Source organism: Triturus cristatus, chromosome 4_1, assembly GCF_964204655.1.
Source record: "Triturus cristatus chromosome 4_1, aTriCri1.1, whole genome shotgun sequence".
Taxonomy (NCBI): Eukaryota; Metazoa; Chordata; class Amphibia; order Caudata; family Salamandridae; genus Triturus; species Triturus cristatus.
This window is the reverse complement of record NC_140585.1, coordinates 978,199,871-978,224,197: the sequence shown is the minus strand read 5'-3', so window position 1 is coordinate 978,224,197 and position 24,327 is coordinate 978,199,871. Positions and strand designations below refer to the sequence as shown.

At 41.2% G+C, this 24,327-nt stretch overlaps 1 protein-coding gene across 1 annotated transcript in view; it reads right to left on the bottom strand.

Annotated features, from left to right (window-relative positions):
• The window catches only part of LOC146855930 (lysozyme C, kidney isozyme-like), a 236,292-nt gene that overhangs the window by 160,618 nt on the left and 51,347 nt on the right, over positions 1 to 24,327 (bottom strand). The window contains exon 2 of the mRNA XM_085653882.1: positions 8,816 to 8,980. Within this exon, the coding sequence (XP_085510008.1) occupies positions 8,816 to 8,980 (165 nt within the window). The remainder of the gene's footprint in view (positions 1 to 8,815; positions 8,981 to 24,327) is intronic.

Here is a 24,327-nt window from a genome sequence, read left to right as displayed (position 1 = left end):
ATTCCAATATACTTAACTCGTATACGTTGTTCCAATTTATGTTTCAAAGTATTGCGCTTCTGTATCACAAATCTCAGAGTTTCCCCCCTTACACTGGCCTTAAAAGTATCCTAGACCACTGTGTCTGGGGCCGAATTTTTATTAACTGAAAAGAATCCTGGCAACCAAGACTTAATATGATCCCGGTATTCCCGATCAGCTAGTAACTTCCTATCAAAGGTCCAGTTAGACCTCGAAAATGGCGCAGCAGACAACTCAAATTTTAACATAAGGGGGTTATGATCCGAGATTAGTCTTGGCAACAGAGTGATTATAGCTTTTTCCAATATGGCAGATGAAACCCATATATAGTCAAGAAGAAACAATTTGTTGTGGGGAGCAGAGTAAAAAGTGCTGCCCTGCTGTCCTTTACTAAGCCTACTCCAAACATCATAAAGACCCTGATTCCTTGCTAGGTTATACTAGGACTTATAAACTCTTGGCTTTCTTCCCACATACGTTAAGCCTAAGCGGATATTGACTGACTCATCTATATGTATGTTAAAATCCCCGCAGAGTATAACAGGTTGGGGCCACAAGGCAAGTTCCAGGTTAAGAAAATCATACATTTCGGGTTCATCCAGGTTAGGCCCATAGATGGAACAGATAGTTAATACCTCCATATTTCCAAACAATGCCTCAATGATCACCCACCTACCACATTTATCCTCCTTATATTTCTTACAGGACAAAACCCCCATTTTACAAAGAATTGCCACACCCCTGGTGTTTGAAGATTGTTTTGAGCACACAATCAGCTCCATCCCCAGTCTTTTAAGCCACACCCTATTGGCCCAGGCAATATGCGTCTCCTGGAGGCAGAGAATATCCCAGGAGAGTCCTCTAGCAATCTTTGCCAAAACCTGCCTTTTTTAAAAATCGTTCAGACCACATATATTTAAAGTACATAATGATAGTGTTTTCATTTTATGCTTTCAGAATTTAAGCCAATTACCCCCTGCTACAAATATGGGCCCTGCCACGTATCCTCTATACCTATCTTGCAGAATATAAAATATAGACATCACTGTGTTACTAATTATTTCATAAGGAATAGCCTCTTGTTTCGAACAGAATAACATTAGAGCCAACATCAATGCTGATTTTTCTTTATACCCCCCATCACCACCCCTTACACAACACCCAACACCACCCCAACCCCCACCCCATCCAGCTTCCTCCCTCCCAGCCCACCTCTACCCTTCCCATGAAGCACAGGGACAATAGTCCCAATAGATGATGAGTCGAGCTGCCCACCTCCCCCCCCCCCCCCGGCCCCCATGCCATATTAGAAACAAAACCAATCCGATCCTATCTTATCGTATATCAACCAGAAAAAGAAAAACATTTTGTATCTCAGTCACTCAAATTCGATATCCCTAAAGGTTAAAGATGCATAGAATACAGCCAGATACAATTTTAAGCTTCCATAAGTCCTAAGTTCTGAGTCCACAAAAAGAAGAAAAGAGACCAAAAACAAGGAGAAAAAAAGAAAAGGATGGCTATAGCTTTTGCAAAAATTCCTTAGCAGTGCATTCTTCCGTGAACACTGATGACCGTCCCTTAACAATGACATTAAGCTTGGCCGGATTTTGTAGAAAAACCTGTGCTCCTTTTTCCTGGAACTTCGGGATTAGCTGTCGAAGTCTCCACCGAAGGTCCACCGTTGCCTGGCAGAAATCAGGACGTATGAAAAATTTGCAGCCCCTGGCATGGGTTTTCTTAGTGGGGCGGGCCAAATCAAAAAGAGCTTCTCGTGCCAAGAAATGGTTCAGTGAAATTAAAATAGCTCTAGGGAGGAGACTTTCTTGACCCACCGGTTTCCTCTGGTAAAATGGGAATCGATGGGCCCTCTGGACCTCTACCTTCCAGTCCCAGCTAGTGACCTCTGGAAAAGCCTCAGAGAAAAGCTCGGCGACGAATTTCCGGGGGTCTGCTCCTTCTTTTCCCTCCGGAACCCCAAGAATTCTGAGATTGTTACGTCTTAACCTATTTTCCATATCCGTAATTTTCCATACATAATCATCCCTATGAGCATTCAATGCTGCAATCTCTTTTTTCTGAGACACCACGTCGTCCTCTAGTGTTGATATCCGAGTCTCAGCTTCTCCAATTCTTATGGCAGTATCTGCACATGATTTAGCAACCCTGCGTAAGGAGTTCTGTAGCTTCTTTAAAGCATTCTGAGTATGAAGGCTTTCCGCCTGCGCCTCTGCTCTATGCGCCATAATGACATCGTAAATAGTATCAAGTGTGATTTTTCGGTGCTCATGGCCAGGAGAATCAAGGGTACCGGCTGATTGTGGCGCCGTGAAAGGTTGAGTATTAATTTGAGGATTAGGCGAGTCTTGGTATGCCCAGTTTGAGGAATCATCAGACCCTTGTAAGCTCCCCATAACAGATAGTCTCCCTCGGGCATCATCCACAGATATTTGCTTCGCTTCAGCTACCGGATCTTCACCATCCTCTCCCCCTGAGCTTCCCTCGTCTAGCCACCCTTTCACCAGGCTTTCAGCTGAGGAACGGTCAGACAAAGAAAAGAAGTCATCTCCAATAGATAGTTTATCCTGAACTTCGATACTACATCCCCCAGATTGCGCAGCACCCAATGATGGTACAGGGTTCCATACAGACTCCCCATATTCTACATTGTTCACTCGATCAGTGATATTCATACCTGTAGGGATCAGGTGTCCATCTCTAGGATCCCCTTCACTTTGCATAGTTATTGGGGTCATCAGCGCCTGCAACAGCTCCCAGAATGCCGTTTCCAAGTGACTCACCGTCAGACACCGCACTCTGACAACAAGCCTCAGTCCCCGGTAACCTACACGATGATATCGCAGGCGCTACACCTACAGTCTCGCAAACAGTACTCTCGTAGCTAGAAGCTTCCAAAACCAGTATCGAGGCAGGGGGTTGCGGGCTGCTAGCATATGTTTCTGATGTTGCAGCGTCCTGTAAAGTGTTCTTATTGACCCGAGCTTTAAGAAAAAGAGACAGGACTTTGGGCCGTACATCGCCAGCCAGGGTTACTTGCCCATCCCGAGCGCTTTTACCGGCATCAATTTGGGCCGTTACCCCCTCCTGCGTCGCTGCGAGTGCTTTTCCGGCTGGAGCGGCTACGGTCACAGGACGCGTCTTCACCTGCGAGCTGAACGGCTTGGAGCGGGAAGCCCGGCATGATCCCATGGAAGGCATGACTTTCTGTGGCCGGGGCTTCAATTCGGAAAGGGTTACAAACTTTCCAGCCACACGAACACAGCAGCTGTAAAAGAGGATCACTTTGGCTGGGTGCAGCAGTCGCCAGAACATCACGGGAATCTAAGCAGCATCACTTCTCAGGCATACAAGGCGTTCGGAGACCAAGAGGGAGAGCAGCCTGCTCAAACGGCCAACCGCTTAGCCGCCATCTTGCTTCGTTCCTTCCATATATGAATATTACCAATGCACATTTTTGCAAAAACATATCTGCCTTGTGAGTCTTCCCATGTTTTAAGTACACGAACTGGTAATGTTTTTCTGATAAGGAATGCTACCCCACAATTTCGAGTAGGGCCTGCTTTTGAAGAAGTCCCATTGCTGATACTACTGTGGATAACTTTACCCACCCAATCTCTACGAAGTTTTTCAGACTCAAGTGTATTAAGATGAATCTCTTGAAGGCCACATCCACCTTTTTAGATTGTAAATAGGAAAGAACCTTCTTCCGTTTGATATAGTGTGTTAATCCATTGACATTACAGGATATAGCACATAAATCATGAGCAAGGACCATGTTAGAAATAAAAATAAATAAATAAAATTAAAAAAAAAAAAAAAAAAAAAAAGGAGAGACTTGCAAAAAGATTTGATGGAAATGGGTATAGAAGAGGAAAGGAAAAAACCCACCAATAAGAAAGATAAATAAAGATAAAGTATAGAAATCAAATAAAGAAAGATTTATAGACTACAAAAGAATAATAGAAAGAGTATAATAGAATAACAATAGACTTTTAACCGCGGGTCTGGGCGTACTAGAGCACCGCTCTGGGCCGGGACTCCATTAATAAGGAAAATCCAGGGCTAGAAGATTTAAAGAGAGAAAAAAAAAGCAATTTAAAGTGGCCAATAATATTGATATGGGAAGCTAGAAAAGAAAAACCCTGAAATAAAATAAAGTAAAAATAGAAAATATGAACTAAGCTGGTAAGGAATATGAAGGGATATAAAATCTGCCCTTTAAAGGATAGCATATTAAGAGAGCATAACATTTATAGTATAAAATTTTGGAAATATATTAGAAGATTTAAGTCATAGTAAACTAAATATTGATAAAGATATAGGATTTGAAATATATAAATATCTAAGAATATGTCAAATAGTCAACATCATAGATAAAATAACTATATTGCATGTGAATCATGCACTAATAACCTATAAAAGACATCATCAAGAAATATAATAGTAATGAATAATCAAAATCCATAACCTAAATAATAGCCCTAATAAAAGATAAGCATGAAAAGTTAATACTAAGACATTTTGATGACTAATATATGTAAAATGCTACACAGTTGTGACTATCTATTCATGAATACAGGAAAATAAATAGAACATTCCAAAAGGACAAGAGAATTTAACCAGTAAAACAGCACAGAGTTCAATCTGTCAATTAGAGAGACATAGGCAAAAGTAGCTGCAACCTAAGGCTTAATAAGTTATATAGGAGCCATGCAATTAAAATTATTTCTCATTAGAGGCAGACTTTAGAGGAGAACGGGACTTATCTCGACGTTGTTCCTGAGTTAAGGTGGAGACAGTATTTAAGGCGGAAGATGTATCATCTTGACTGCGAATAGACCGGTCAAATTCTCTGCCTCTGACGGGATTCATGTAGATTGCGACGCATGTCATCCACAGATGTGGGAATAGCTTGAGGATTCCGAGAAGGAGCAGGGGTAGGAGCAGACTGCGTGTCCATGTCTTGAGATGTCATGTCAACCAAAAAACATTGTAAGTCATCTGGATTGTAGAAGTCTCTGGTGTCCCCATTCTTAGAGACTCGAAAGCGTGCTGGATCAAACAAACCATACTTAATGTCCAATTTCCTCAATTGAAGTCTCATGGAGAGAAACGCTTTCCTTCTTTCCTTGGTGTCACGGGAAAAATCAGCTGCCAATCGTATTTCATAAACGTCATAAGAGTAGGAACCCTGAGTACGTGCTGCTATCAGTAGTTGTTGAACTTGCTTATGCCTTAGGAAACAAGCAATAAGGGGTCTTGGACGTGTGTCTTTACCATGCCGTGGAGGACCTAATCGATGTGCTCTCTGGACCTCAAGCGGTGGATCGAACTGAATGCCAACTAATTTAGGGAGTACATCACACAAAAAGGCTCTGGTATTCTGGCCTTCAATTTTTTCTGGAAATCCAAAAAAAGAATATTGTCTCTTCTGCTGCGGTCTACTAAATCCACTAACTTATTACGCAGAAAAAGAAGTTCTTCATCTCTAGACTGCGTTGAAGCGATTTTATTTTCAACAATTGTCAAACATTGATCAAGACCCTCCATTTTAGCATGGAATAGTGCTATGTCAGCTCGTATTGATTTAGTTTCTGAGGTAAGAGATGAAATGTTTATATTCATGTCTGTTGGCCGACAGCTGATTGTTGAAATTTCTTGGAAAAGACGCTCCATGGCAGCATTGGATACCGCCGAGGAAGTATTATGTGCCCTATTAGAAGTTGATGCAGTGAAGTTTTTCCCAGACATCTTGCGTGGTTGTTTTACTACATAAGCAAATAAAAGTGAATGAGAAGGTTTGTTTCCACTCTTGTTATAGACATTCACTTCTAACTTCAAATGTCGGGGAATATTTAAAACTGCAGACAAACAACCCTTCAAGTAGAGCGAATGTAAAGCACCAAGATGAGTAATCTTCAGTTGTGAATAAATAAATAATTATCAGAATATTAAATGAATTAGCACTTAAATGACATATGAGCCAGATTCCACAAAGCAAGATATAATCAAGTGCTATTGGAGTCAAAAAGCATTGAGGAAAATATTGCAGCAGTTTTTTGTAGATTAGTAAGCAACCAGTAAACCTGCAGCTGAAAAATCTCCTTATTTTAATCAAAATTATCATGAGAGAAATAGATTACGTATAAATATTGATGATATCATTTGAATATTGTGGTAGAGCATGAAAAGCATGACCAACAAAAATGAGCTTTTAAGCTGATAGACATATGTCTAAATGAAATATTGTAAAGACTTAAGTTGTGAGGAGAAAAAGAAATGAGGAGTTTGCGCTATATGAATAGCATTGATGCATATTGATGTACATGCAGACAGCATTAAACCTTTCAGGGAATGCTGGAAAAAATCACTGCAACAATGATTTCCCTCCCTTTCTTTCAGTAAAAATCCTTATGTGAGAGAAAAAATGCAGATTGCGCAGTTGTGCACTTTGATTATGTTAAGCCTCAAGAGGAGTCGTCATTCATCATATATAAAATATGAGACCGGGAATATTACATCCGGACTGATGCCTGCAACACTTGTAGCCCGATTAGCAGGTAAGCAGTGAATATAATGTGCTATCAACTCACTTCCTTTTTTAACATGTCTGTACACCGATTACTTTTATCAAAAAGTAAAGCTGCCTTTTTTCATAAATAAAGATTGTTTCTTATATCCAGGTTCACCTTGTTCCATTCTTAGTCCATTTAGCAGAGGAGTCAGCAGGAATACAAGTCACACATGCTCTAGGGAACATAAATTGTTACTGGGCCCGGCAGCCCTGTGTTGAAGCAATGTTTCTTATTTCACTGAAGCAGTTGAAAAAAGCTTAACCTTAACCCAGAGAACACAAATTACTGCTGGGCCTGGCAGAAGTGTACTGAATCAATGTTTCTTGCTTGAAAAGGAACTGTGGAAAAATGCTTAAAAAGGCAACTTATTAAAATGAGAGGAGCAGTATTGCCTAAAAATGTTGTATTAGCAGTCTTGTATAATAAAAGGGAATTGTGACGTGGTTTTTTCCTCAGAATACAACACTTCAGTTGTAGATGATTATAAAAAGGGCCAGTTTACCTCAAAGAAAAAATGTTTTTGACCGGGAATGTTTCCTCCAGCCGGTGTCTTTGGAGTCACAGCCCAATTAGCAGTGAGGTCATCGGGAGTTCAGGTTACGCAAGCACTGGGTATCCTAGGATTCTGCTAGGCCCGGCAAGCCACAATGTATCCACACCTCAGAAAAGCCAGTTAGAGATGGTGTAGCAGGACGGAGGTTTCACAGCTGACAGCTTCAATGTTCCGATTACTCAGAAATGCCAAAATAACATCCTTAGACACCTGCAAATAGATGTTCAATCCATTTGAGTGCCGACCTAGAGCAGAGCCTCACAGTTAGGCGACATTCTTCCTACGTGGCCAGACCACACCCCTCTGCTTTTCTTATTTGAACAATGTTTTCGCTAGCCTCTTTCAAGCTACTGCAAAGTACTCCATATCGTTTCCCCCAGTTTTTATTTGCCACACTATTGACATTATTTGAGAAATACACCACACACAAAGGTATCATATATCCCTATCATTTATTCATGCCTTCGGATCAAGTTGTGCAACAGAACTCAAGAGAAAACTCCTTTTTATTTGTTTTTCAGACCCTCGCCCAATGTATTAGTTGCACGGTTCATCAAAGGGAGTCATCTTGGTCCCTAGATACAAGGATGGGCTCAACCATATTCCAGAGAGCACTTTTGGTATTTATCCTCATTGGTCCTTAACATAAAAATAGTCAGGGACACCCTAGGTTTCCCTTTAATTTTAGGTGCTTTTGGTATGGTTAAAAACATGTGTATGGGTGTCTGTAAGATATAGTGTCCCTACCCCCTCTATGAAGTCATTTCAGCCTTATCTAAATGGCCTCTATGGATCCAAGGCCTGTCTCTATGCCACGGTTAAGGGGGAGTTTCTAATAATGTGTCCTCTCCTTATTAGTCCGGACACAAAACATGAAACATCAAACATGCATGTAGGCTTACTCCTCACTTCGAATGCGCTTGTCATAGAGACCAAATCCAGTATTCCTTAATACTTCGCAAAGGGCGGTGAGGGGGTTGTGCCCCTGTAGTCACTTTCCTAAAGGGTGGCATGTCCCAATTTACTCCTACATTCTACTCCACTCTCTTCTTGCCTGCACTCATTATTTAGGAGAGTCAGAAAAGGAGCGGGAAAAAATTGAGAGATGTATACGCCAAGTATATATACAGGGTTTTATTTGAGCTGGTGGGGGTCACCAGCATCCATTTCTGGTGGCCAGCACTTATTTCTCCTCATCAGAATTTTTTTTTTCAAGAACAAGAGAGGCAAACACACAAAAGACAAAAGAATGAGGAAAAGAAAGTCGGAAACACTGTCTCAAAGGGAGAAAGCAGGAACCTGCAGGGGTGAGGCAGCCTTGGTATTCATCACACTGCACTCAATATCACAGGCCCCTGGCTTCTGAGCAGAGCTTTAGGCACGCTCAATCATTATTTTACAAGCCCTGATTGTATATAAGTTGATACTTTTACATATCTCCACTATGCAAATCAATAATTTACAGCTTTTCTATAACAGGATGTGATTATTTATTGGATTTGTGAATGTTAACCAGTATTTGTTTAATTCCTGAATTTTTAATGACTGGATATTGGCTACCTAAAACAACAAATTAAAAGATATGGCAGAATTCTTGAACTTTCATCGATTAAAACAATGTTTGGTGGAGGACAATTAGACTTACCACTGCATGTAACGCTGCAGATATTGTGACTTTTTGGCGTGCGGCCATCTTCACACCACCGATGGCTATTAATTTGGAAAACTCCGTAGTCCCTGCTCTTGTCATCTGAATTAAATTTTATTGCGTTTGTGTTGAATTTGCTTCCATACTTTGCAATGCACACCCCTGCGAAAAAGTACAGCATTAAAATATAAATGGACATTAATATTGCGCAGAATTCTGCAGTATCTCCAGGTTTATAGACTTTGGTGACAGATTTTGTAATAACTGCTAAATATGTCAATAGTTGTACCACCATTTTAAGGTGTCTACATAAAAAGTTGCATATCGTCCATTAATTTCAATGTACAAAATAGTTCACTGCATGCTGTTCACAGTATGCTCCTGTAAGACAGAGTTGTGCACCCTGTGAGGCCTCTGCCATTTTTGATCAGCAGGTTGCACTAAAAGAAGCTAAGACGATTTCCCTTCTGCTCCCTCACCCCTCCAGGCTCTTGTTTGACTTGGGTCTGTGTCATGAGGAGTGGGGAGGGACAGGAGGTTTAGAAACAGTTTAGAAACAGTATTTCTCCAATACTTGAGTTTTCCCTTCTCATCTCTTCCAGTTACCCTTCGGCGCCAGTAGAAATTAATACCCATTCCAAGACCGCTCCCCGGGCAAAACAATATCCTTCCTACATGAGCAGCACAATATGACCATGGATTCCAGGAGCAATAGATGAATTACATTAAAAACTGCTTGCATACAATGGTTTACGTCTAACACTGCTGCCGATTTCTATATTCAGAACTGCTCAAGAAAACTTTCCATAACATAGGGTGTGGTCTCTTTCAGAGTGTCTCAACTCCTTAGCTTCAGCGAGGGCCTGGCACAGACTGCACAACCCAACTAGTTTGCTGATTTGGAATGGTTTTGGTCGATGTGAGAACTACGTCGGACGGGATGAGGGGACTACCAGCCATGAAAGATGAACCTGGGGCATATCTTTATGTTGTATTTACAGTGGTTGCTATCAGCAACTTGCTAATATACATTGCTGCAGCTTAAATCAACAGACAAAATGCAGGTCCTGGTTGTAAAGGATATTCTTGGGTATTCGGACACACCTCTATGATCTGTGGCCTAGAAAACCTACTTTAAGAAGCTCATCCTTTCACGGTGTGGTGCAGCGGCCAGGGCAGCTGACTTCAGAGCACAGGGCTCACAGTTCGATCCCCGGCTCCGGTGACAGATCAGCTCAGCACCATGTGCCTCTGGGCAATAGCTCACTTAATTTCCACAACGGCCCTCAGCGCCTTGAGACCCTTAAGGGTGAGTAGTTCAATCAATCAATCACTTATTTGTAGAGCGCACTAATCACTTGTGAGGGTCTCAAGGCACTGAGCGGGGGTGTGGGGTGCAGCTACTGCTCAAACAGTCAGGTCTTGAGAAGTCTCCAGCAGGTCCTGAGTCTGTTGCAGCTGTGTGGGGAGGGTGTTCCATGTCTTGGCGGCGAGGTAGGAGAAGGATCTGCCGCCGGTGGAGGTCCTGTGGATGCCTGGGACGGTGGCAAGGGCGAGCTCGGCGGATCGAAGCTGGCGGTTCGGGGTGTAGAAGGTGAGACGCTTGTTGAGGTATGCTGGTCCAGCGTTGTGTAGCGCTTTGCAAATACCGGATTTACGATTTTAGGATTTACAGATGAATTTTCTTTTTCATTCATTGCTCATTTACTCATTTCACATTGCCCAACAATATAGGAGGGAGTACATTTAATATTTCATTTTTTAACACTTTTTACATTTTATTGTAAAAAAGAGTCAGGAGTGTTCACTGATAAACAACAACACATTATAGGAGAGTATGTCATAGGGAAAACATTACCTGAACATCCTGCCATACATCACAATCTACATCATAGAAAACTTCGAAAAGGGGAAACATTCTCTTAGTAGGAGGTCATAATTATCTGGTTTCTTTTACCTGAGATATGATTAACCAACTCAGTATTCTACACTTGATTGATTGATACTTATTAATAAGTAGGTTTGGTGTTAAAAGTTAGGGCTGAGGAGAAGGCATATGTTTTAACTTACTAAGGCTACAATGCCGCTTTCCAAGTGTGTTCATTGCTAAAATGATGCAATACTCCATCAGCAACACCGCCCAATCCCACTTTGCTGCTAATCAAGATAACCTTTATTTTGGCAAGAAATGCCATAAAAGAATAAATACAGTACAGTATTTTAAAAACTCCTCAACAATTAATACAATATTAATGAAGATCATATAAAAATGACAGTAAAAAAAAAAACCTGGTGTGTTCGTGGGAATTTGAAATATAGAAAAATGTACTGAATAAGCAAAGCAAAAGCTTCTAGCATTGGGGGCGTGGCTTGGCGCCCGAGGGGTATGGCGGTGGTGCAGTTCGGGTTACTCAATTACCCCTGGCTTCCACGGACAGAATGATTTCTCAGTCCCACACACATACACACATCATACGCTGGTGGGGCCCATAACACCAACATTTATTCTCTCAAACTATCCGTGCCTACAAAGGGACATCAGTTCCTAACCACAACTGCTCTCTCTGATAGAGGAAAACCACTTCCCTTATATCACCCTAACACTTCCTCCATCGATAGGTCGATTGAATCATTTAGTTGTTATTTAGTTTAATGACACCTTAACTCTCAAACCAATCAATAAACATTTCAATGAAATAATCACCCGACACAGTAATTCAAATAATGATTTTCTTTTATCTAATTTAAATGCAGGTTAAATCTTAATAATGCAATATTATCTTTTGGCATATTTACCTATTCTGGCTAAATGTCGTTCTCTAAGTCAGAACTGGTCCTCAATAAGTTCGTCAGAGTTTTTTATCATATAGAGTCACCGTCCTCTCCGTCAGCATAGGGATCTCTGATCATCGATTCTCCGTCAGTAGCTTCTGCATAAAGTGGCGATGAGGTCTCTAATTCCCTCTCTCGTCTACTAATATGTATACTGAAATTTACATATAAAAGTTACATTTTCTCATTTCCCAAGAATCCGATTGGCTGAATTCAAATACATCTCAGTACATTAGGAAACATTTTCAAATTCTCCCATGCGGAAAAGGTCTCAAAGCAAATGTATGGGAAAGAATATCCGTGGTCCCAAATGTATCAGTTCGTTGAAATAGGTTGGGTTCGATAGTTCATATTCTCACTTGCAACATTTGCTTCACGTTCAGGGGCATTGGCACCTCGCCCAGGGTTATCTTCATGGGCATGGTCTGACAGGTCACACAAGGGACACAAATGAAGTCAGTGCAGACGCCTTTCTCCATTGTTCAAATGATGAAGTAATGTACTTTAGTTAGGTTTCAGCCGGCGGCCATCTTTTGGTAGGCCAGAATAGTCAACTTTAAGCAAAAAAACACAAAATCGTAATTAATACATAGAAATGATTAAAACAGTGTTATTCCCTTGCTAATACCCTTATGTGTATGCATTTATCTAGCCATATGCATCATTCAAAGCAGTTAATGCTGGTTTATTTAAGCGCAAATCACCATAACATTTCTCAAGCAACATTTATCGTTTTAATATGCATACCAACTTAGTCCACCTATTATTTTAGCCATGCATATGCATTCCCACGTGTATTCTTCCGGTTAATAAGGTTGGTTTAGTCCTTACACATCAACTATTAGTTATTAAAATTATTCATTAATCGTTTTAATATAAATGGATTGGGTATATAAAAAGCAAATATTTTACCCGCTCCATCAATCTCCCCCTTTGGTGATTTTATCACCACAAACAAAACCCACAAAAAATCAATTTATTTTCCCTTTTTATGGAAATTCGAAATGTTTTCTTGCTCGATTAAAATTCTGTTTCTCCTTCATCTTCTCTTTTTGTTTTGTCATACATACTCTCCTTCCATTCTTCCAATTCTATCTCGTTAAAATCTCTTTCTTGTTTCTTTTCCTTCTTTTTGATAATTTCTCGTCTAATTTTCTTTTTATTTCTTCTATGTCTGCAACACATACATCCTAATCTAAGTATTAATAATATGAAAATCACACACGTTAATGGAAATAATATTTTCCCTAATATAGTACTACCTAATTTACCTAAGAAAGTTTTAATAGCAGCCATCTAATTACTAATTCCAGTCCAGATACTTTCAACCTCCAGTGGTTTTATTTCATCATGCAATTCTGTAATATTTTTAATATATATTTTTAGATCTTTGTTTTAATCAGGAATGTAAGTGCAACAATGTTGAACTTTCAGCATTCCACAGACTCCACCCTTCTTTGCCAATAAGATATCAAGGGCAAGTCGATTTTGCATAATCATAGCACGCATGGCAACCATTTCAGTATTTTCCAAAAGAAATCCTCCAGCGGTGCTTGTTGACAAGCGATCCACTATGGTTGACAATTTCCGAATATTATTTGCATTCAAAGATATTCCCACTGCTGGTATCAAGGCTCCAAAAATATCACCTACAATTTCTAACCAAGTTTCTCTTCTACTACGCATTAGTAGGTTATGTGGTCCACTATTTTCTACTCTATCCATGTGAAAGATTTTTGGAAAGGCCAGGCCAACATAACATGTGCCATACCAATGGTCGGGCAACCTGTAATAAGCCTTGTTTCCACAAATATAGTACAGTCCAGGAAAGACTGGATCTTCTCCGCCTCTAAATCCCCATCCAGATGCAATAAAATATGTATCATGACACTCACTTGTCCCTATATAATAATAATCATATTGGGATCTTTCCCTCATAATACATAATTTGCCTTTCTGTGGTGAATCTATAGCTACTGTTGGTCTAGCATCACCCTTTGTCTCCTTTTTCCCATCTATTTCCCAAATGTTTTCCCCTTCTTTATGTCCTTCTGCATTTTTATGTATTTTCAATCTCCTTTCTTCAACCATATCCAAAAATGTTTTCTCTTCTGTCTTCAAACTGCAAGTTAAATTGTTTCTAAAAATATATTCTAAAGTTAGTTCTTTAGTCTCTATAAAAATTTCACCTAGTACATTAGCAGTTTTAGCTGGATTCAATTCATTATTTAGGGGCAATTGTCCAAGAATGTTATCTATATTAGACAGATTATATTCTAATTTCCCTACTTGATAAAATATACTGGTTAAAACGGTACATGTTATTCCATAGGTTGCTGGAAGGTGATGGTAAGTCACTCCTTCTGAAACAGAGGCAGGTAATTGCATACATACGTAGCAATCCCTTACGTCCATTGTTCTTACATATACATACAACAATTTTGAAAAAACATTGCTAGAAAAATCAGTTATAGACCTATCCTTGTGCATGTGCTCAGTGCTTGTTTTAAAAGGAACTACCTTTTGTGAACTCTTCACTATGTTAGTCATATTCTCTGTATGTCCCTCTAGTGTATCTAAAGTTACTTTGAAGGAGATCAAAAGAGCGAGTACGCTCCAAAGAAGCATTAGTAGTCCTGTACAACAACAACATGCCTTGCACCATCTTCTCATAAAGGTACATCTACTCTTGTTATCATCTATGTTAGCCATCTTGCTAAAATTAACCGTGTCTTTTGTCTTAGCCTCTTCTACTCCACTTCTTGTAGTTTTCCTGCAAGAGCGAGGCCCTTATCAGGTTATTCAAAATTCTTCAGTTTCTTATTCAATCCTTTATATTTTCTACAAGGACCTTCTTGAAATCACTCAGCTTGGCCTCTCATCGTTTTTCACTTCCTTTTCATCATCCACATACAGAATTTCCTGATCTTCCGCTTCTTCTCCTATATCGGATAGGATAACTCTCAGGATTTCCGCTGTTTCTTCTTCCTTTACCACTTTCAGTAAAGTCTCCTCTGGATTTCCTTGACTATCTACCTCTTCTCCTTGTTCAGGCAGTGCCACGTACGTCCATTCAGGTGACTTATACTTCTGGTTTGGTTTTCTCGATCGTTTGTTTCCTTAAGACACTTCTGTCTCTCCCTCTTTTTCTCTGTGCTGACTTGTTACTTTGTTCACTTGTTCAGCTTCTGAAGGTTTGACTCGTGTCAATCGATATCTCAGTCTCTTTATTTTGTTTGGCCAAAGGTCTCCTTTAGCATTCCTTCTTGTTTTGCCGTCTCTACCGTTTCTTTCCTCGATCCAAGTTCTCTTTCTTAGAATTCGACCTTCTGGTTCACTGTCCTCAGATTCTGTCTCATTTGATTTTTCTTTTTCACCAGTTACTTTTTCCACCTCTTGTGTTGGCCCTACTTCTGTCCCTCCTCGGGTCTCCGACACGCAGTCTTTCTGTATGCTGATTGTCCCTTCACCTAACTCAGTGTTGGTTGTAACTACACCTCCTCGGGGGTCTTCCGCAGCAATCTGTCCCTCTCTCTCTATTTCTGTCCCTTCTTCTCCTTCAAGAATTTTCTCAGGTAGAACTTCTTCGATTCTTTCGTCTGGTGTAAATGTTACTTCTGATTGGACATTCTTTTCTTTTCTCTTCTTCTTCCTGTGCTCGCCTGTCAGGGCTCACCTTCAGCTTCCCGCTGGTTGCTGTTGTCTTGCACAGGAACAGAAGCTGCTAGCTTCCCGACTCCCACTACTAATCACTCAGCCCCAAGAAATGTCTTTGGCTCTAACTGATCAGCAAGGGGGAAGGGGGAAATTGGATAAAATAACAAACGAGAGAAGAGACTGGTTCTGGACCTTCTGGTTTTCCTATCTGGAATTCTTCTTCAGCTATCACTCTGCTACTGAAGATTCCTGAGGTAACTAAGCACACAACATTATTATTATTCCTCCTCTACTCTGTTCTATCTCTTTTCTACTCTTCTCTAATGGTGTTTTCTACCTACCCAGTATCCTGAACTCTGTGCCTCTCTTCTTGTTCAACTCTGCCTTTTTCTTCTTTCTGGTTATTGATGTCACTATTATCTGTAAAACATATATTCGTCTTTATTATACCTATTTATCTTGTAGTCTCAATATCTTTTAACTCTTTCTCTTTTGACCTACCATAAATCTATCTTCTCGTGGTTTCTCTTCTTTCTTTTCTTGCTTCTAGCTATACTAATAACTGTTGTCTTCTAGATGAGTCTTTTGTGCTTTAACTTCTCCAGTTGCTTCCTCTCCTATGGTTACTGCGAACTGTTATAGCTCGGTAAGTTTTTCTCCTTACTTTCCTAGTGGACTGTTCTTATTGTCTTTAATATTTTTTCCCTTAGTAACCCCTTCAGTATCTACTACAATATACTTCTTTTCTTTTCAGGACTCGGTATGCAGATCTCTGCAGTCTCTGGTAAGTCTTAACTTATTGCGTCACCCAACACAACTTATCATTTTAATGTGACCTTAGATAATCTGTCAGTAATTCACTTAGCTTTCTACTGTCTTCTCTTCAGGTGCTGTAGAAGTCGTATCTTGTCTCCTGGAGCGACGAGGAAAAACTCCGAACTCTCTCAGTAAGTTGCCTCTACGGACTCTGCGGCTTTTCCTGTTCTCTTCGGTAAGTATCGACACAACTCTCTTGCGTCACTCTGGAAAACTTCTTAGACATGGTATTCTCTTCAGAACTGGGAACTCTCTCGAACACGTCTTCTCTGAGGAAAAGTCTTGGTGAAGTGCGCACTACCTCAGGCGCGCGCGCGTCACATCGTCTCCCTCTGGATCTGTTAGCCACTAGACCGCCGACCCCAGCGTCTGCGCGGCCATCTTGGAAATGCGGGCATGCCACAAACTCGACCATTGAAATCCATTCAAGACTGAAGCGCCCATAGAACTTAATTCCTTGCGCTTCGTTTTGGAACTCAAATTAGGGGTTCTGACATCGCCACTGGAGTTTTGCTCGTCTCCAGAATCTGAACCATCTGAAATCTGTAATCTTTTCCTCAGAATTTCTTCTCTTGGAGTCTGAACTAGTCTTGGCTCCTTTCCCCCCCTTCAGGATTTTCTTTTGACTTTGCATTCTCATTGCCTGAATCATCACTTGATTCTGAATCATCGAAATATTCTTTTCCAATGCTATCTGCTGGATTTGGAACTCTCAAAGTGTGACTTGCATGTATCCAATTTTTCAGTCCAGCACACTTCACAGCAGTTGTTGTAGTCAAGATAACTTGCCTTGGCCTTCCCCACCTTGGAACCAAGCAATTCCTTCTTCTGTGGACTTTTAGTCTCACCCAGTCACCTGGGCTCAGGTCATGGGCTGGTTTTCTCTCAAGGGTGGTGGCGTCCGCTCCAACCTGGTGAAACACAGAATGGACTGCGTCAGCCAGGCCTTTACAGTAATCCAAAATCATGTCATCAGTTATTGTCATCAACTTGTTGACTGGAACAAATACGTGTCTCATGGCTCGTCCCATGATAATTTCGTGGGGACTCAAACCTGTAGTTCTGTCTGGAGTAGATCTGATTGTCATCAAGACTATTGCAAGACATCAGGACATTTCATTCCTGTGGCTAAACACATTTTCCCTATCCTGTTTTTGGTCGTACCATTTATTTGTTCAACCACACCAGAAGCCTCTGGTCGATAGGCACAATGTAGTTTTTGTTGTACACCCAATGCTTCACAAATCAATGCCATGATCTCATTGTAAAAGTGTCTTCCTCTGTCTGATTCTATGGTTATTGGGAACCCGTATCTTGGGATAAATTCCCTCAGCAAGAGCTTGGCCACTGTGATTCCATCATTTCTTCTTGTTGGGTATGCCTCCACCCACCTGGAGAATAGACAAACTACCACCAGAACATATCTCAACTTGTTATAAGGGGGCATTTCAATGAAATCTATTTGCATTCTAGTGAAGGGTCCTCCCTCTCGGCCTTTTGTGCCTAGGCTCACCACTGTTTTCCTTCCAGGATTGTACTGCTGACATATTAGGCATCTTTGACAGAGACTCTCTGCTATCAATCTGAATTTTGCATTGTACCAGGTCTGCTTAAAAGCCCTTATCATGGCATCTCTTCCCACATGTCCTTGGCCATGATACATCCGTGCCATGGTTGACATTATGCTATCAGGCATTACTGGTCTTTCATCCCGATAGACCCACACATGATCTTTCTCCCTTAGTGCACAACCTGCTTTTACCCACTGTTTCATTTCTTCATCTCCTGCCTCATCCTGCAACTGCCTCACTTCTTCCCATGTTCCCACAACGTTAGTAAACATTATAGAGCAAGAAAACATTTCCTTTTCCTTTGCCCTATTGATTGAATACTGGTTTCGGGCACAGTACTGAGCCATGTCATTGGCATATTGATTCCCAGTAGTGATATAATCACTATCTTGACTATGAGCAGCACATTTTACCACTGACAGTTCCTTTGGCAACTGTATTGCCTCAAGCAATTTTCCCACCACTTCTGCATTCTTTATAGGAGTTCCACTTGAGGTCAGGAAACCTCTCTGTAGCCAGAGTTGGCCAAAATCGTGGACAACTCCAAAGCCGTACTGGCTGTCTGTTATCACAGTCACTCTCATATTCTTCCCAATTTTGCATGCCCTTGTCAATGCCCCTAGTTCTGCTACTTGAGCGGATATAACTCCTTTCAAGTGTGAGGCTTCTATGACTGCAGCAACTGTGCATATAGCATAGGCCGCACTCAACAATCCTTCATCTGTTCTCAAGCACGATCCATCCACAAACAACACATAATCACTTTCTGGCAATGGTAAATCTTTTATGTCTGGTCGAGGTTTCATGCAAAAGTCAAGCACATCCAAACAATCATGATCAACATCATCTCTTACCTCCACTCTCTCTGCATCAGGCAAAAGTGTAGCTGGATTCACATATCTTTCCAGACTCACATTGGTTGCACCTAGAGTGACCTTCTCATACTTAGTCAGCCGACTATGTGACATGAACTGTGTTCGGCTCCTTGTTAAAAGGATCGCCACATTATGAGGTACAAACACTCTCACTGGATACCCCATCACGATGCTTTCACTCTGCTCTAGGCTTCGGCATGTAGCAGCTACTGCTTTCAGACATCCTGGCAGACCTACCGCCACTGGATCTAACATAGATGAAAAGTATGCAACTCGTCTCCTTTGTCTTCCATGTTTCTGTATCAACACTGAGAGTGCACATCCATTTCTCTCACTGCAGTACAATTAAAATTCTTTCACATAGTCTGGCATCCCCAGAGCTGGGGCTTCGCAAAGGCTGTTCTTTAACTGTCTGAATGCTGCCAATACTTCTTTGTTCAATTCAAGGGGTCTTTAACCTCACTTTTCGTCAATTTTACCAATGGTTTGGCAATCAGGGAAAAGTTACTTATCCACTGACGACAGTAACCAACCATCCCTAGGAACATTCTCACCTCTCTTTGGGTCATTGGAGCTCGCATTCCTCTAATAATTCTGATCCTGTCTATGGTTACTTTTCTCAGCCCTTTTTCAATGGTATGACCCAAATATTGTACTTCTTTTTTACAGTATTGCAATTTTGTCGGAGATACCTTTAGTCCTCCATCTGCCAAATGATTCAGCAAAGCTATTGTGTCCGTTTCACAAGCTTCGCGTGTTTTTGACGCCACCAATAGGTCATCAATATATTGAACCAAAACTGAATTTTCAGGCATGGTAAGACTTTCCAGAGATTTCTTTAGCAACTGAAAATGGAGGTGCTCTCTGTGTACCCCTGTGGGATTCGGCACCATGCCAAAATACGCTTTCCAAACCGAAATGCAAAAATCGGCTGGCTGTCATGATGCAACGGAATGGAAAAGAAAGCAATCAATCAAGCAAATCAAATCAATTACTGTGTACCATTCTACATCATGGGCAATCTGATACAAAATCACTGATGGATTTGGAACAATGGGACAACATGACACAACGATCTTGTTAATCCTTCTCAAATCTTGCACAATCCTGAACTTCCCATTGGGCTTTTTCAGTCCCATTATAGGTGAGTTACATGGACTGCTCATTATTTCTCTCAACACTCCTTGTTGAATCATTTTCTCAATTAAAGGTGTCACCCCTTCAAATATTTCCGGTGTCAGTCTATATTGGGGAATGTTTGGATAAACTACTCCTTCTTTTAGTGTAATCTTTACTGGATCTATATTTCTCATAAGGCCTACATCTTCTCCAGTAAAACCCCAGACTCCTGCCTTCACTGACTGCTTTAATTCTTTGGGTAACTCATTTGGGTTAAACACTGCATAAGTTCCTGTAATTCCATTTTCTTGATTAGCTATTGTCATCTTATACAGTACATCCTCGTCTGGTGTCTCAAATGCTATTCCATCTGGGGTACAGAATATGGTGCAATTCATTTTGCGCAGAAGATCCCTTCCTCACAGATTCACAGGACTAGTATCGCACACCACAAATCGGTGCATGTCTGTGACTTTCCCTATTTTGACGTTTACCGGTTCGGTAAGGTAGGTCCTTCTCTGGGTGTTTGACACACCAACTACTTGGATTGTTTCATCCGAGAGAGGAAGATTTTTCACATCTGCTGACCTGACAGTAGATCGCGTAGCTCCAGTGTCTACTAGAAAAGTAATGTTTTCATCATTAACTTTCCCATCCACAAATGGTCCTGTCTGATCTATTTCTAGAGTTGCGCCAAGTACGCACCCTTCTTCCTCTCTTCGGCACCGTCAATAAGTCTCCTCTGACTCACTTTCGTCATTTCGCAGCCAATATTGTGACACAGCGCTCGCGCGTTGCGGTTTGTTTACCGGTTTTGTAGAATTCCGCTTCTTTGCTATATCTTTGGGTGTCCCTGCTTTGCGGTAATGGCGGTTTTGGCACCTGATTCTGTGGATTAACAGCCTTCTGCTGTTGTGGCGGTCGGCCACTCACCTCACACTGCACCTGTGGATTCAATGATGGAATTTCATTATTAGTACTTGGTGGATATTTACACTCGGATTTCCAATGCCCTAACCTTCCGCAATTGTGGCACGGAAACTTCTTTTTAGCTTCTTCTATATTACCCTTTCCTTTTCCTGGGCCAAATCTCGGTTTAATGCCTGGGTTATTAGCTTGTTCAACCAGCTGAGCTTCCTGTCTCTCTGCGACTTTCACTTGAGCCCACATTGCCTTTTCTTTTAGTTTTCGCTGCTTTGCCTCAATCTCATCACTAAAGTATTTAGCATGCCTTAGGATCTCATCTATTTTCTTGCTTTGCCAGTCCACGGTATGCTGCTTAATCATTTCCCCAATTTCGGGACGCAAACCATACACAAAATGACTTCGGTCCTTTTCTCCCAGATTGTCATCTCCGCTGAACTGTTTGAAAGCTAATATTAGCCTTTCATAGTAAGCGTGAACTGATTCTTTCGCTTCTTGATGTGTTCGATCTATTTTAACCCAGTCTGTTTCTTTGGGTGGCACTTTGTTTTTCAAGAACACCATAACTTGTTCATAATTCTTCATTACCTCAGGGTCTGGTGCTCCTGTTTTGGGATCTCTCGGGTATTCTTTAGTTGGCCAATCTATGACTATCTTGCATTCTGCCCATAAGTCTGCTGGCACTATTATATCAAATAGGCTATTCAGATCAATCCACAGCACTTTTGACAATTTAACAAATCTGTCTACCTGTCTGTACCACTCGACCGGCTTTTCTCGTAATCGAGGGAAGTCATTTGTAAATGACAAAATATCCTGTCTTGTCCATGGGACATGCACATATCCCCCTCCTGGAATCTCTCTCATGGGGAAATCTGTCACTACCTCTTCCTTTTCTCTCACAGGAAATGCTGGAAAAGTTCTGTCTGAGGTATCATCCCGCTTTCTATACCACCTGCTTTTCCATTTGTCCACATCTCCCCATTTCCTCAAAACGGTTATTATGTCATTAATCTGCCCTATTCGTCCTGCAGTGTTCAGATTCTCAATATCCTTTTCCGTGAAATCCACCCGGTAAGGCTTCTGTAAAGCTTTTACCTTGTCCATGTCAATTCCCATTTCACTTGCTATTTCTGCTAGTCTGTCATGTAAATTCTTTGCTCTCCAAGTGATGCTTTTACATAAAAACAACAATTCCTCATCTTGGTAATTTTTCAGCTTTTCTGTGTGGATGGTCCCTACTATTAATTCTTCTAACACCATCCGTAATTTTGCCACATCAATGGTTTGGGATTCTTTCTCTTTACCTTGCAAGCCCTTCAGCCATTCGCTCAATTCGTCTGTAGTTATACCCACTGATTTTTCTACATTCCCTGGTTCCGCCAGTCTTTGTGGTTCTAATATTGGTCCCCCTACCATTCTGCTTCTCTCTACAGTAGCAGGATTATAAAATGGGTTATTTGACACATGTAGTTCACCCTCACTCATGGTGTGTCTCCAAGGATTCTCCTTTGTTCTCATCAGGGGCTGTTCTGTCTATTGTTCACATACGGAACTGTTAGACCATGCTCACTTTCTTTCTGCTTCTCAAAAATGGGCATGGCTGGACCTATGGTCACAGGGACTGTAACTGCTTCTAGATTTTTAGTCAATTCTCTTATTTTCTCTGTCAGTTCTAACGTTGTTTTTGCTAGTTCCCTCGAATTTTCACTCTCTACCTTATTTCCCATCTCTCGTTCCCTAAGAGAATTCCTTCTCTTTACCTCTGGAGTCGTAACTTCTGTCTTAATGATTCGCAGGGTTTCCCTCACTGGTGTACCTGCAGTTGGCGTTTGTTTCCTGCCTGTATGGAGGTGGACTTTTGTAAAACATATCATCTAGGACATCATCTTCTATTTCATTTGCTCCGTACCTTCTGGATTCTACATTATGTTTTTTCTCTATGCATTTCCTTCCCTCACTTTCCCCTGCAGTTCTTACTGGAAACAGTCCTTCAGTCATACTTGCGTCTCGCCACCTTCTCATTCGATCACAATGAGTTTCACGATCGTTTGGCCGTCCGAACATATATCTATATCTACTGCCATTTCTCTGTTTTTCTCGCTCATGCATCTCGTCTTCCCACTCAGTCAAAGCCTCAAACTGTGTAGGTCTAGGTCGCGGATCTAAGCTCATCATCCTCTCCCGTAAATTCCTTAATATTGCCAAATTAAAGGAACCATTTTCTGGAAACTCTAAATCTCCGTCTTCCTTTGTATACTTCACCCAATTGTCTAACCAGATGCAAGTATGGTACCCATATTTCGCAACCATGAAGGATGCCGGTGTTTTCGTCAGAGGAACTGTCCTTCCCTAGTCACAATCTCTTTGTCTTTCACAAACCATCCTTTTATTTTACTAAACAAGGATTTCTTCTTTTTCTCGGATGAATGATAATACATCTTCCTTTCTCTCGTAAACCCTTTAGTCTTGTCTTCGACTGTTCGATCCTTTAGTCCAATAGCAACGCGACTCTCACTCACGCACCAATCCTGGCGCGTCTACGTCACTGTCACAACTCCAATCCCTGCGCGACTCACACTAACGCACCAATCCTGGAACATCTACGTCACCGCCTCCTTCTCCAATCCTAGCGCGGTTTTACACTGACGTACCAATCCAGAGCGTTTTACCCCTCTGACTAGCTGTCCAATCCCAGCGCGGTCTTTCTGACGTCAGCAGTCGCTGCAGCAGCTCCTGCTCCTGACTCCTGTCTTCAGTCTACCCCTCCTTTACAAAACTACTTGGTAGACTTTGTTTCAATTTCACAATACTTGTTAGTTACAACATACAAACATCTCCATTGTCTGTTTCGCTAACCACAGAATAGCAAAAGACCTTTCCCACGAGAATCCTGTTTCTCCGAGAGCAGCGCTTACCTCTGCCCTACTACAGAATTGTTATGTCCGTTGGCAAAGTAGCACATCCCTCTACCAAGCATCAATTAACTGTTTTCTCCAGAATTAAGACACATAGTTGGAAACGCAATGCTCCTGAGAAATAAATCCAGAGTTTCACAATTAACCCGAATGCTATTTCATTCACAGACTTTCACACAAGAAAATATAGTTCATTCACACAGAATCCTGTCTTTTCCGAGAACAGCGAACAGTCTGTCCTACTACAGAATTTTGACATACGTTAAAGCAGCGCTTACCTCTACTTTGTCCTTCTAACAAGCTCAGAGAACACCTGCTACCTTTTCAGTGATAAGCGTTATCGGTATGCCAATTGGTTTCCTGGTACCTAAGACCAAAATTTCACAGGTAACCCTTTGCTATCATTCACACCTTCCTCATACAGAAAATATTACTAATGGTAACACTCAGCGATGCTACCGAATTGAACACAGACAATGTGCCGTGCAACTTCTATTGTCGCACGTTTCTCCCGTGTACCTACGGGCAACCACAATCCCGTCTTTCCCGAGAGCAGCACTTACTTCTGCTCTACTACGGAACTGTTATCAATTCCCCACTTCCTAACTCCCAGAAGCCGTACAGACAACATAAAACTCAATACGACTTCAACATATAGTGTTAGTACATATATCAATATTAATCAATAATCGATAAGCTATATACATGCCAAAATCATTAAACCAAAACAATAAAAACCATCTCTAGCTACCAGAAATACTGGTGCAGTTCGGGTTACTCAATTACCCCTGGCTTCC